General features: G+C 41.3%; 1 protein-coding gene across 1 annotated transcript in view; it reads right to left on the reverse strand.

The window, feature by feature from the left end:
* Nucleotides 1-14,821, reverse strand: part of XPO5 (exportin 5) — a 47,755-nt gene that overhangs the window by 20,568 nt on the left and 12,366 nt on the right. The window contains exons 9-14 of the mRNA XM_066251069.1: nt 10,962-11,061; nt 9,407-9,490; nt 8,375-8,500; nt 6,889-6,979; nt 4,555-4,683; nt 1,465-1,583 (exon numbers count right to left, since the gene is read on the reverse strand). Coding sequence (XP_066107166.1) covers nt 1,465-1,583; nt 4,555-4,683; nt 6,889-6,979; nt 8,375-8,500; nt 9,407-9,490; nt 10,962-11,061 — 649 coding nt within the window. The remainder of the gene's footprint in view (nt 1-1,464; nt 1,584-4,554; nt 4,684-6,888; nt 6,980-8,374; nt 8,501-9,406; nt 9,491-10,961; nt 11,062-14,821) is intronic.

Consider the following 14,821-nt stretch of genomic DNA (forward strand, 5'->3'; position numbering starts at 1 on the left):
ACCCACTTTTCCTTTAAACTCTAATTTATAAATATATAAGACTGTTGCCACATATGGTTTTATATACTGTTTTTTAACCCTTAAAATTCAAAGCATTACTTCATGTTAAATAGGCTAGTTTTTTAAGGAAGACATTTTTATTTTAATTTTTTTAAAGAGTTTATTCAATTTTCAGAAAGGGGGGAGAGAAAGAGAAAGGGGGGAGAGCAGGAAGCATCAACTTCCATATGTGCCTTGACGAGGTAAGCCCAGGGTTTCAAATCGGCGACCTCAGTGTTCCCGGTCAATGCTTGATGCACTGTGCCACCACAGGTCAGGCCACCATGTGCTATCTTAAAGATATAGCATCTCCTACTACTAGAAATTGAGACTATTTTAACTTCTTCACCATTGTATATAATGCTAATATATATCTTTATAAAAAGTATTTGGCCACATTTTCAGTTATTTGACTTGAATAAGGGACTAGAATAAGAGACTTGGGATGGCTGGAATCACTGGGTCAAAAGATATGAATACATGTAAGTTGCTTTTCTTCTTTATAGGTTTTATCAATTGAGTCTCGATCCATCAATGTGCCCTTCTTACCATGTTATCAGCAGCAGTGAGTTTGTTCCTTAAAACTTACTTTGAAGTTAAAAAAAAAAGTTTAAATTTGTATTTCTTCAATTATTAAAGAGGATTTTATTCCATATTTATTAATTACTTTAGTTTCTCCTCTATATATTGCCTGATAATAACTTTTATTTTTCTGCTGGATTTTAGTGTTTTTTATCAATTTATACAAAAATCTCATTGTGAAGTATTTCAGGCCTTTTAAATGGCATAAATACTACAGCACTTTAATAGCCATCCGTACAACTACTCTGAGAAGCACAGTGCTATTGACACAGTGGTTGCTCTGTGCACATAACCTCCTTTTCAGCCGCAGAAGTGGCAACCATTCTGAATCAAGTGTTCATAAGTTCATGGATTCCTTCATTTCTGTATATTTTCCCTCAAAGGTACATATTCCTAATTACACAGTATTGTATAATGTACTTTTGTAGCTTGCTGTTTGGGGTCCATTATCACTGCTCTATAAATATATTACAATCTATTACGTACAATATGTTGGTGTATATTAAGTATAAATATTTTTCTTGGCTTCATACACAAGTATTCACTTTTGGTGACTCAGTACACACATGGGGTTTCCTCCGAGTCCAGACTTAGGAGAAGAGTTGCTGGGTTATAGGGCTAAGTGTCTTCAACGAGATATTGCCCAATTATTCTCCAAAGTTGTGACATTAACTGTACTCTATAAGTGATGATACCAGGCATCTGAATTTGAGTATGTCATTTAATCTCCTGGAGTCTCAATTTCCTCTTCTGTAAGATGCACATCCACAGATTTTCCTATCCCTCTGCCAGTTGTAAAAAGATCAAATTTACTAGACAATCAGCATGGGAAACATTACTCACTTCTTTATCTAGTGTTCGAAACATTTGGTTGATCACACTTTCCAAAAAAAAGGTCATGGCTTCCCACTGCACAAAGGAAGGTGAGAAGATAGAGCAGAGGCCGCCTTCTCCAGGTCCTGCTATAGGAAAACAGGAAAACAGGGTTTTAAAATACACACACACCCCAACACCGTAGGGAGGATCAGAGAAGACACAGACAACAGGGTCTTAGAGGCTACTTCGTCATTTCATAGTTGAAGGAACATAATTTAACCCCCCTCAGTCCGGAAAAAGAAAAGGAGTCCCTATCCTGCTTCCACCTCTTACAATGAGCTGTCTAAATTCAGCTCTGTGTGCTTTGTCTGTAAAGCCACTTTGAGTACTAAATGAGAATATACATGTAAGCATCAAAAACTGTACTTGGTCAATTAGAAGAAATTAATAAATATTAAGTTCTCCCTTCCTCCCTCTTTATAATCTGTCCATGAAAATCTAAATAATTTTAGATTAAGATATCTTAACCCATAAAGAATCCTTCCAACAAAGAACCAACATAAGATACAAAATGCTGGTTCACATCCAGTAGGCTCAGAACACTTGCAAGGCCTATGTGTAGAGAAGTGTGCCACCCTTCAAATTCACAAGTATCATCAAGCCACATCATTCAAACACAAGGTGCAGGCAAAAAGATTTACAAATAACTTTTCTTATTTCCATTCAGCACTCACACTTACTGGCTTCAGCTTGGGTGTAACATTGACACTCTGCAAACATCTGAGTTATTAAACACCAAGGACCTTGAGAGTCAATAGTGAATATACCAAACTGATTGTTAAATCTCATGATTGTCAGCTGTCTCTCTGCTCCTTGTGACTCTGCCTCTGCCTCTATTCTGTTCCTCAGTTCACTGTGTTCATTAGATTCCACATGTAAGTGATATTTGTCTTTCTCTGCTTGGCTTATTTCAATTAGCATAATAATCTCCAGGTCCAACCACGCCATTGCAAATGGTTAAGACTTCCTTCTTTTTCATGGCCACGTAGTAGTCCATTGTGTATATGTACCACCGCTTTTTTTCTTTTCTTTTCTTTTTTTTTTTTTTTGTATTTTTCTGAAGCTGGAAACGGGGAGGCAGTCAGACTCCTGCATGTGCCAGACTGGGATCCACCCGGCATGCCCACCAGGGGGCGATGCTCTGCCCATCTGAGCATTGCTCTGTTGCAATCAGAGCGTTTCTAGTGCCTGAGGCAGAGGCCACAGAGCCATCCTCAGCAAGCACCCGGGCCAACTTTGCTCCAATGGAGCCTTGGCTGCGGGAGGGGAAGAGAGAGACAGAGAGGAAGGAGAGGGGGAGGGGTGGAGAAGCAGATGGGTGCTTCTCCTGTGTGTCCTGGCCGGGAATCGAACCCGGGACTCCTACACGCCAGGCCAACGCTCTACCACTGAGCCAACCGGCCAGGGCCTGTACCACCGCTTTTTTATCCATTCGACTACAGACCTTTTCTAAAACAGTGATTTACAGCCCTCCCCTGCTTTATTAATCCTGTCACCTGCAGCATGCATTAATGACAGAATACATGGAGAACCGAGAAATTACCTTGCTTATGCACTTGGGTGGATGGAGTGATTCTGATTTTATATAAAGTGGCATTTCCCAAAGGCTCTCAGGTGGCCGAGTGGGAAGTCCCTGTACTGCTCCTGTTATGCCTAACAAGACATTCTTTCTGAGTTTAGGAGTGCTGCTATGCAAAGCCTGGTTGGAAAGCTTTAAAAAGTTACATCTAGCCTGACCAGGCGGTGGTGCAGTGGATAGAGCGTCGGACTGGGATGCTGAGGACCCAGGTTCGAGACCCCGAGGTTGCAAGCTTGAATGCGGGCTCATCTGGTTTGAGCAAAAGCCCACCAGCTTGAACCCAAGGTCGCTGGCTCCAGCAAGGGGTTACTCAGTCTGCTGAAGGCCCGCAGTCAAGGCACATATGAGAAAGCAATCAATGAACAACTAAGGTGTTGCAACGTGCAATGAAAAACTAATGATTGATGCTTCTCATCTCTCTCCGTTCCTGTCTGTCTGTCCCTGTCTATCCCTCTCTCTGACTCACTCTCTGTCTCTGTAAAAAATAAAAAAAAAATAAAAAAATAAAAAAAAGTTACATCTAGACATACAATTTAAGACAGTACCTGAAGTGAAGTAATAAATAAACAATAATATAATTAGTTAATTATGTTAAAAAAGAAAAACAGCCTTGGCCAGATAGCTCAGTAGGTTAGAACACTTTTCCAAAACACAGAGGTTGCTGGTTCAATCCCGGTCAGGGCACACACAGGAACAGATTGATGGTCCTGCCTCTCCCTCTCTCTCCCTTCCTCTCTGACTAAAATCAATAAATAAAAATTAAAAAGAAAAACAAAGGTAAAACTGAACATGGTTTTACCTTAATTTAAACAGGTGAAAAATTTGGTGTTTCCAGCCTGACTGGTGGTGGCACAGTGGGTAGAGCATTGACCTGGGTCGCTGAGGTCGCCAGCTGGAGCGTGGGCTTAATCGGCTTGAGCACAGGCTCACCAGCTTGAGTTTGGGGTCATCCAAACAACCCCATGGTCGCTGACTTGACACCCAAAGGTCTCTGGCTTGAAGCCCAATGTCACTGGCTTGAGCAAGGAGCCACTGGCTCAGCTGGAGCCCCTCAGTCAAGGTATGTATGAGAAGCAATCAATGAATAGCTAAAGTGACACAACTATGAGTTGATGCTTCTCATCTCTTTCCCTTTCTGTCTGTCTGTCTGTCCCTGTCTGCCTCCTCCCATTGCGCGCACACACACACACACACACACAAAAATTGGTGTTTCCTGGTTTCGTTTTCTTTGTGTGCAAATGAAGAGGCTCAATCCCTAGAATGAAACTAGGCAGTGAGTGAGCAAAGCTATTTTTGAACATTATACTGCTCACAAAAATTAGAGGATATTTCAAATTGAACATGAAGTGATAAAATATCCTCTAATTTTTGTGAGCAGTATATTAGAATATGGTTCTGAACTGTGGCTCAGAAGCTTTATTGCTTATATACAGTTTTGACACAATATTTCACTAATATTCAGACATAAAAAAACTTACAGTTCATGGATCCAGTATCAATGGAAGTTGACAGCTGATACTTGAGCCATTCCCCAGCCAACTGGAAGCTAGTCTTGGGATCCAAACGACATGCTAACCTCATTACCTCTCCCTGTTGGGCCCGGGAGGCTGCCAAGAGAAAGACATGAGCTAATAACAGGTATATAACAGGTCCTTACTTAACATTCATTCATTGATCCATCACAGGGGGGAAATGTTGAAAGAGACTCTTTTACAGACTTATACTTTGAATGTAACAAATGTTCAATAAAGCTTTGTTAACAAATCCAGACATTTTAAAAAATAAATCCTCTCTGGAAGCTGCCCTATCAGCTATATCCCTTAAGGGGCAAACTAAGAGTGGTCTTTAGCCTGGCCTGTGGTGACACAGTGGATAACGCATCAACTTGGAATGCTAAGGTCACTGGTTCAAAAAACCCTGGGCTTGCCTGGTCAAGGCACATATGAGAAGCAATTACTATGAGTTGATGCTTCTCACTCCTCCCCCCCGTCTCTCTCCTCTCTCCGAAATTAATAAAATAGAATCTTTAATAAATAAATAAATAAACAATAAAATAACATGAAAGTGGTCTCCATTTCTGCTGGAATTAATAGATCAGATTGGTACAGATGTAAATTGGTATAAATGCTGTGGAAAATAGCCTGGCAGTTCCTTAAAACATTAAAATTTAATTACCATATTATCCCATAACTCCCTTCCTAGGCATATACCCGAGAGAAATCAAAACATATGCAACACACACACACGCACACACACGAAAACATATATACACACTGCCTGACCAGTGGTAGTGCAGTGGATAGAGTGTCGACCTGGGCAGAGGTCGAAACCCCGAGGTCACCATCTTGAGCACAGGCTCACCAGCTTGAGTGTGGGATCATCGACATGATCCCGTGGTCGCTGGCTCAGCTGGAGCCCCCCAGTCAAGGCATATACTGTATGAGAAAACAATCAATGAACAACTAAAGTGCCACAACTATGAATTGATGCTTCTCATCTCTCTCCCTTCCTGTCTCTCTTGCAAAAAAAAAGTACACTGAAAAACTTGTACACCAATGTTATAGCAGCATTATTCTAAATAGCCAAAAAGTGGAAACTCAAATATCCATCAACTTACAAATGAATGAATAAAATGCATACATCCATACAATACTGGCAATAAAAAGGAAGGAAGTACTGATACATAATACACCACAGATGACAATTAAAAACATTAAGTGAAAGAAGACAGCTACAGAAGATCACATATTATATAACTCCACTGATATGAATTAGTGTTGCCCAAGGCTGGGAAGGAAGAGGGGATTGGCCCTGACTATAAATGGCTACAGGGTTTCCTGGGGTCATGAAAACTTTAAAATTGATTGTGGTAATAGCTGCACAACTCTGAAGATACTAAAAACCACTGAATTATATACTACGAATGGGTAAATCGTACGGTACATGAATCACATCTCAATAAAGCTGGTTTAAAAAAAAGGGGGGAAATGGAGGGTAGAAATGGACTACAGAAAACCCAGAACATAATTAGAACATTGGGCTTTATGAGTTTTTCTTTTCTTTCTTCGAAGACCTACAAGGTAAGATGGTATTTAATCCTGAGTTAAAAAAAAATTCAAGAATTACAAGTTATGGCCCTGGCCGGTTGGCTCAGTGGTAGAGCGTTGGCCTGGCGTACAGAAGTCCCGGGTTTGATTCCCGGCCAGGGCACACAGAAGCACCCATCTGCTTCTCCACCCCTTCCCCTCTCCTTCCTCTCTGTCTCTCTCTTCTCCTCCCACAGTGGAGGCTCCATTGGAGCAAGGATGGCCCAGGTGCTGGGGATGGCTCCTTGGCCTCTGTCCCAGGAGCTAGAGTGGCTCTGGTCGCAACAGAGCAACGCCCTGGAGGGGCAGAGTGTCGCCCCCTGGTGGGCGTGCCGGGTGGATCCCGGTCGGGCGCATGCAGGAGTCTGTCTGACTGTCTCTCCCGGTTTCCAGCTTCAGAAAAATACAAAAAAAAAAAAAAAAAAAAAATTACAAGTTACTATCTTCTAAATATCAATGTCCAAAAGCAGTGTGTGTGTGTGTGTGTGTGTGAGAGAGAGAGAGAAAGAGAGAGAAAGAGAGAGAGACAGAGAGAGAGAGAGAGAGAGAATATACTGGGCTTAAAATACGAGCAATCGCAGCACCCTCTGCATGTGAAACTAGAGATTAAACAGGCCACTGTCCAGATTTGGGGCTCTTTAATATTGAACCCCAAGGCTCATGCACCATAATTCACAATACATGCTGCCATTCTGAGGCTGCTGGGAGAAATTCCAGGTCACTTACAGTTGAAGAAAGCATTGAAGTCCTCATCGCTATCAAAATCAAATCGAGAATATTCACAGCTAGGACTGTCTGTTTTAGAAGGAAAGCCCATCTGAAAAGAGAAAGATAATTGGGGTAAGGGGTGAAAAGGGACCTATCAAGAGTCATGAACTCCAGAAACTCAAGTACTAAGAACAGTTAGGGTTTACACGGGATCATTTATGATAAATAACTGCTTCTGGCCCTTCTGCCATGTGAGGACACACTGAGGACATGGCCGCTATGAACCAGGAAGTGGGTTCTCATCAGACCTGTCTGCCGGCCCCTTCATCTTGGCCCCCAGAACTGGAAGAAATATATGTCTGTTGTGTATGGAGAAAAGAAAAAACAAAATAAAAGCCCTGCTTCTGGTCTCCCAAGTCCACAAGTTGCTCCAGTTCCAATAATCTTAAGTGAAAGAAAAGAGAACACCTTTTTTTTTTTTAAAGTGAGAGACAGACAGGAAGGGAGGGAGATGAGAAGCATCAACTTGTAGTTGTGCCACTTTTAGTTGCTCATTGATTGCTTCTCACACATGCCTTGACTGGGGGCTCCAGCTGAGCAGTGACCCCTTGCTCAAGCCAGAGACCTTGGGCTCAAGCCAGCGACCCTGCAGTTTCAAACCTGGATCCTCAGCATCCCAGGTTGATGTTCTACCCACTGTGCTACCACCAATCAGGCAAAAGAACACTTTTATTTGATACTCTTCCAGGTTCCTCACAGAAAATTAAATTCTGAAATTTGTTAAAGGTCTTTGAATATAAAAATGTCCCAAGACAAAGGGCCAATACAGCAGGGAATAAGTAAAAAAGAATTGAGAACTATTTATGTCCTTAACTGCTTAACCTTGGGAATAAGCATGAAACTTTTTATGTTTCATTCACAAAGTACTGAAGACTGTGACAATTAGGACACGTGTGCTATGGGCTAGATGAATTCCTTGAGGAAATAAGGGGACCCTTGAATGGGCCCCATTCTCTGATTTTACAAATCAAGATTAAGCATCTGTCAGTTACAAGAGCCCTTAGCAGATCTCAGGGAATTCATAAGCAACTCTACTGGGGTAGTGAGCAATGGGCTTCCACTCTTCCTTCCTTTTCATTCACCTCCTGTCACCTGACCTTCAGAAATATAATCAGATGTTACTTTTTGGAATCTTCTTCACTTCACCCTCATTTCTGCTTTCAACTTCTGAAAAGCAATCATCCCACTGTGTGGTCAGGGGCACTGCTCTTGCCCTATCATTTTTATTACCTAGTATCCAGCCCAACAGTTGGTGTATCAAGTCCTCCATGATGGAAACTGTAGATATAATAACCAGTATGGACTGCTTTCTTCTTAAGAAATAAGAGAATACGAATACACCAAGGAAGGCATCTTAGTGACCAAGACAGGGTTGGCAATGACGCCAATCTCAGTCTTATTGTGTGTATTCATCTATAGTCCCCATTTAGTTCCCACTGCATACCTTGACCAAGTTGGTCATAGAAGCGCGGAGATATTTCGGTATTATTGCTAACAGCAGAGGGTCGCGGGAGAGGACCTCGTGCCGGAAGAGGGCTCCCCAGGTCATCTGAGTTGAAGAGCGTAGAAACTAAAGGGGGGAAAGTAAAACCTGTTTAAGGATCTGGATTTTATATAAGATTATTACTCAGCCTAGCATTTATTAACTATATTTCTTCATGGAAATAAACCTCTATAATACTTTGAACCACACGTTAATAACCCAGACCGTGGGCCAAGTGGAATTAGTGGAGTATGAGCTGAAATCTACCTCTTTCTCTTTCATTAAAGAAAGGTTATAGGAATCTTAGGGTAGTATTACAGAAAAAATCTTGACTTGGATGAAATTAATTTGTATTTAAAACATCTTTAGTAGCAAATCACTTGGGACATACCTCACATCTGACTGAACATTATCAAAATGAATTACCTGAGCCTGACCAGGTGGTGGCACAGTGGATAGAGTTATCGACCTGGGATGATGAGGACCCAGGTTCGAGAACCCCAGGTCACCCGCTTGAGGGCAGGCTCATCGGCTTGAGTGTGGGATCACAGACATGACCTCATGGTCACTGGCTTGAAGCCCAAGATTGCTGGCTTGAGCAAGGGGTCACTGACTTGGCTGGAGCTCCCCAGTCAAGACACATGAGAAAGCAATTAATGAATAACTACAATAAGATGCTGTAATTATGAGTTGATGCTTCTCATCTCTCTCCTGTCTGTTGGTCCCTCTCTGTTTCTCTCTCGCAAAAAAAAAAAAAAAAAAAAGAAAGAAAGAAAGAAAAAGAATTACCTGAGGGGAAAAGCTATAGACCTTGATGGTAAAATGCAGGTCCAGGAAAAAGATTCAGCAATTCTCTTAATGGAATGATACTATAATTATTTTCTAGGGCCTTAAGAGTCATGTTTTATTTATGAGCAGCTGATTACTTCGGGCCACAGTGCTTGGTTTGGGCTTACCTAACTAAAATTTTAAAGTTACCTGCATAAAGTTTACCTGACTTGGATGTGTTGTAAAAGCAAGAAAAGATTCCAGGTATTTTCCAAAGTTTGCTGGTGTTTCTACATTAGAATCCACACCCTGTAGGACAAAAAGTCCATTATATTAATGATGTTGATTAGGGGAGGGGAGTGGAAACAGTGGAATAACAAATACAGACAATTTAAACCCTCAAAAATTTCAACTTTAAAATGACTGTATACTTTCTTGTGGTCTAAGGAAAACCTAATGTCAAGGGCTAAAAAATAGGAAAGCCGCTTTATCTCCTTAATCACCATGATTTTACTGTTTTACCATGGTCAAACAGTAAAATAAAAAAAAGAGTATTCAGCCCTGGCCGGTGTGCTCAGTGCAGAGCATCAGCCTGGTGTATGGATGTCCAGGGTTCAGTTCTGGGTCACGGCACACAGGAGATGCGACCATTGCTTTTCTCCCCCCGCCTCTCCTCCATCTTTCCCTCTTCCCCTCCCACAGCTAGTGGCTCAACTGGTTTGAGCATTGGCCCTGGGAACCAAGAATAGCTCAGTTGGTTCGAGCACATCAGCCTGAGGTGCTAAAAATAGCTTGGCTGATCAAGCATCAGTCCCAGGCGGGGGCTGTCAGGTGGATCCTGGTTGGGGCACAGGCAGGAGGCAGGAGTCTGTCTCACTATCTCCCTTCCTTTCAAGCAAAAAAAAAAGAAAAAAGAATATTCACTTCAGAATCACAGAAAGATATTCATATTATTTTATTATACCCAGTCTATTCACATCTCTGTGATCCATTTAATAACCACTCAGTAGTATATGTCTGATGTCTGAAGCTCTATCCTCTATTCACATCACCACAAAAAAGTATAACATCAAACATAAATGTATCAATATCCTATCTTTCAACTTATAAGACATAGTAAATATTTCCCTAAAGACAGTTATTTTTAGGCAATGAGACTCAAGTTTTCTTTTATGATCCAATAACAGATCCTTCAGATTTTGGAAAAGGGTTCTTGATTCAAACCCATAACATTTCATAATCTAATAGGACTTTAGGGGGTAATGCACTCACGCTCCCAGAAGACTGATGTTTTTAACAAGTGCCAAAATTCATAAGAATAGCAATGCTGACTTTATGGAATAACATAAGTAGATATTTGCTGTTGATATTAATAGTTGACTTGTTAAAAAATTTTTTTTATCACTTAAACCAGTGGTTTTCAGTCTTTTTACAGTTGGGGATTTGTGCAAATAGGAAAATTATTTCAGGGACTGCTAAGGCAGAAATCACCCTGAGCATAGTGAATTCAACAAAGATGACTGAGTGTATAATCTTCATACACCATCAGGGTGGTTAACTCTTTTGCAGACTGACATGAAATTTCTGGCAGACTGGAAGTTGAAAAACACTGATTTGAACCCTAGTAAAAGAATTTAATCTCTAGAACTACATAAAATGATGTGTAGGGCAATGCTCCATGAAGCTAAAACCAATGGCATGTGTCAGCCCTAATATAAATATAGCTTTCTAAATGCTCTCCTTGAATGGCCCTGAGATGCTCCGGGAGATCAGTGCTCACCAGCAATGCGCAAAGTTGATTGCCCAGAGCACACAGCACCTGACAGAGTCTCTTCAGGAAGACATAGTGTTTTTCTACCAGGCCTCCTCCGTCAGCAGTCCTGTAAGATGAGAAAATAGTGTAATTAGTTACACATCAAGAGAACCAAAGGGATTTGCATCCAATGGAATTGCATACGTGGTCTGTGCTTCAGCATTCAAATTTCAGTTCTTCAAGTTAAAAACAAAACCAAAAAACCCCTCCAAACACTGAAAGTGTTCAATGCAATCTCATTTGGGGCATTATATGGTTCTTGAGTATTCTGGAATAGCAATGGAAACTCTGAGCATGACTCCACAAAACACTGTATATATACTTACACACACAAAAAGCTGCACAAAGACACTGTTTCATACCCAGGGAGAACTTACAGAGATCTCTAAGAGAGCCTGTATAACAGTTTCTTATAGCACAACAAAATTAAAAGGACTATAATCAAGAGAATGAAAAGACAAGACACAGACTGGGATGAAGTATTTGTAAAAGACATATCTGATAAAGGAGTATTTACCCAAAATATACAAAGAACTCTTAAACTCAACAATAAGAAAATAACCTGATTAAGAAATGGGCAAGCCCTGGCTGGGTAACTCAGTTTACTGAGTGTTGTCCCAATACGCCAAGGCTGTGGGTACGATGCCTGGTCAGAGCACATACAAGAATCTACCAATGAATTCATAAATAAGCGGGACAACAAATAGATGTCTCTCTTTCATACTTTCTCTCCAAAACCAATCAATAAATAAATAAAAATTAAAGGAAAAAAAAAGGAAAGAAATTAACCAGATCTTGCCTGACCTGCGGTGGTGCAGTATACAGAGCTTTGACTTGGAATGCTGAAGCTGCCGGTTTGAAACCCTGGGCCTGCCTAGTGAAGGCACATAGGAGAGCAGCTACTACAAGTTGTTTTCCACCTCCCCCCTTCTTTCTCTCCTCTCTCTAAAACACCAATAAATAAAATTTTCAAACAAAACAAAAAAGGAAAGAAAGAAAAACACCAAATGCTGTGAAGGACATGGAGCAACACAAACTTTCATTTATTGCTGGTGGGAATGGTACACCCATCAGTTTGATAGCTTCGTACAAAACTAAGAATCCTCTTACCATATAATGCAACAATCATCATCTTTGGTATTTACCAAAAGAAGTTGAAAACTTGTGTTCACACAAAAGCCTGCATGTTTCGAGCATGTTAAACTTGGATGTTTATAGCAGCTTTATTCATAATTCCCAAAACTTGGAAGCAATCAAAATGTCCTTTGATAGGTGAATGGATAAACAAACTCCAGTACATCCAGACAATGGCTATTATTCAGTGCTAATAATCCATAATGTAACACCAAAAGTAAACCCTAAGGTAAACTATGGAGTTGGGATGATTTGATGTGCCAATGTAGGTTCATCAACTGTAACAAATGTACCACTCTGGCTAGTGATGCTGATAATGGGGGAGGCTATGCATGTGTTAGGAGAGGGAGTATGTGGAAAATCTCTGCACTTTCCCCTGAATTTTGCTGTGAACCTTAAATTGCTCTTAAAAAAAAGTGTTTTAAAAAAAACTGTAATGAAAGCAATTAACTTTGTGTCTCATTTCATTCAGATCTATAAGCCTTATATGCTATTTTAGAATCCAAACAGCTTGTTTGTTTTTTAGCGTGCAAGAGGGACAGACAGGAAGGGAAAGAGATGAGAAGCATCAACTCATAGTTGTGGCACCTTAGTTGTTCAATGATTGCTTTCTCTTTTTTTTTTTGTATTTTTCTGAAGCTGGAAACGGGGAGGCAGTCAGACAGACTCCCGCATGCGCCCGACTTGATTGCTTTCTTAAATCTGCCTTGACTGGGGGGCTCCAGTTGAGCCAGTGACCCCTGGCTCAAGCCAGCAACCTTGGGCTTCAAGCCAGCAACCTTTGGGCTCAAGCCAGTGACCATGGGGTCATGTCTGTGATCCCGCTCAAGCCGGCAGCCTCGGAGTTTTGAACCCGGGTCCTCAGCGTTGCAGGCCGATGCTCTATCCACTGCACCTCCGCCTGGTCAGACCTAAATAGTTTTTTAAATAAAAAAAGTGTAGCCTGACCTGTGGTGGCGCAGTGGATAAGGCATCGACCTGGAAATGCTGAGGTCGCCAGTTCGAAACCCTGGGCTTGCCTGGTCAAGGCACATATGGGAGTTGATGCTTCCTGCTCCTCCCCCCTTCTCTCTCTCTGTCTCTCTCTCCCTCTCTGTCTCTCTCTCCTCTCTAAAAATAAATAAATAAATAAAATTTAAAAAAAAAGTAGCCTGACCAGGTGGTGGTGCAGTGGATAGAGCGTCGGGCTGGGATGCAGAGGCCCAGGTTCAAGATCCCGAGGTCGCCAGCTTGAGCGTGGGCTCATCTGGTTTGAACAAAGCTCACCAGCTTGGACCCAAGGTTGCTGGCTTGAGCAAGGGGTTACTCAGTCTGCTGAAGGTCCCTGGTCTAGGCACATATGAGAAAGCAATCAATTAACAACTAAGGTGTCGCAATGAAAAACTGATGATTGATGCTTCTCATCTCTCTCCATTCCTGTCTGTCTGTCCCTACCTATCCCTCTCTCTGACTCTGTCTCTGTAAAAAAAAAAAAAAAAAAAAAAAAAAAAAAAAAAGTATAACTTAGTGGCAAAACCTGACCTATAATAATGCAAAACTATTTACAGAAACAAGAATCGATAATGACTACTGTACGTAGCAGCCATATTAGCTGTATGCTGGTAGCTGGTAGAGTATAATGTAAAAAGTTTGGGCTTTGAGGTAAGCAAGACCTAGGCTTTAGGGATACTGAAGGCCAGTATGGCACCACGGTTTCCAGTGCAGGTTTTGGAGTCTGATAGCTGGGTTTCAATCAGCTTTGCTCATCAGAATCCATAGCACAAATGGAGCTAGAACACCTCAGAGTGAATATCATGGTCTCTATAGAACTGGTGGGTCTTGGAGACAGCAACTATCTAGTTAGTCAAAAGACGTCACTCACTTAATTAGCAGGACCTCTTAAAAACAGAGCTATAGTCTCCATAGGAAAGAAAGCCATCCCAATGCTTTAGTAGGATAGATAGTCAGATACTTTAAATAATACTACGTATCTCACATCTTTTAACTTGTCCTTGGGACCAAGAATTAGTAAGGAGTACTGAAAAGAGGGTGCTGCAACAGCCTCAACTAGTTTTAAGACACGGTTCTACGTGACTCCTGGTAAGAAACACTCTAACACAGTGGTTCTCAACCTTTCTAATGCCGTGACCCCGCAATACAGTTCCTCATGTTGCGGTGACCCCAAACCAAAAAATAATTTTGGTGGCTACTTCATAACTGTAATTTTGCTACAGTTATGATTCGGAATGTAAATACCTGATATGCATTATGTATTTTCCGATGGCTTTAGGCGACCCCGCTGGGGTCACGACCCACAGTTGAGAACTGCTGCTCTAACAGAAAATACTTTAATATATTCCAGAAGAGTTAGAAGAAAACAAGTGGAAACCATTATTTTAGGACACTGACTATGTTTATAGTTTTTATGCACACATTTCTCATTGAATACATTGTTTCTACTGTTTCCAAGAGCCTCAACACTTCAGGCATTGGTTACTTTGACCAGGAGATCAAGGAAGAGTATCTGAAGTTCTATAATCAAGGCAGGCCCTGGGAGAGACTTGGGTCCAGAACTAAGGACTCTCAGGCCTAGTCACCAGGGCAACTCTAGGGGGCTTAGGGATCATCAGAAGCAGGCAAAAAGAATCATGGAGATGAGTTGTCTTCAGATAATGAAGAAACTGTGTATGTGAGTGGTTGCTCAATTAGTGGCC

This window comes from Saccopteryx bilineata, chromosome 1 (assembly GCF_036850765.1).
Source record: "Saccopteryx bilineata isolate mSacBil1 chromosome 1, mSacBil1_pri_phased_curated, whole genome shotgun sequence".
NCBI classification, from domain to species: domain Eukaryota; kingdom Metazoa; phylum Chordata; class Mammalia; order Chiroptera; family Emballonuridae; genus Saccopteryx; species Saccopteryx bilineata.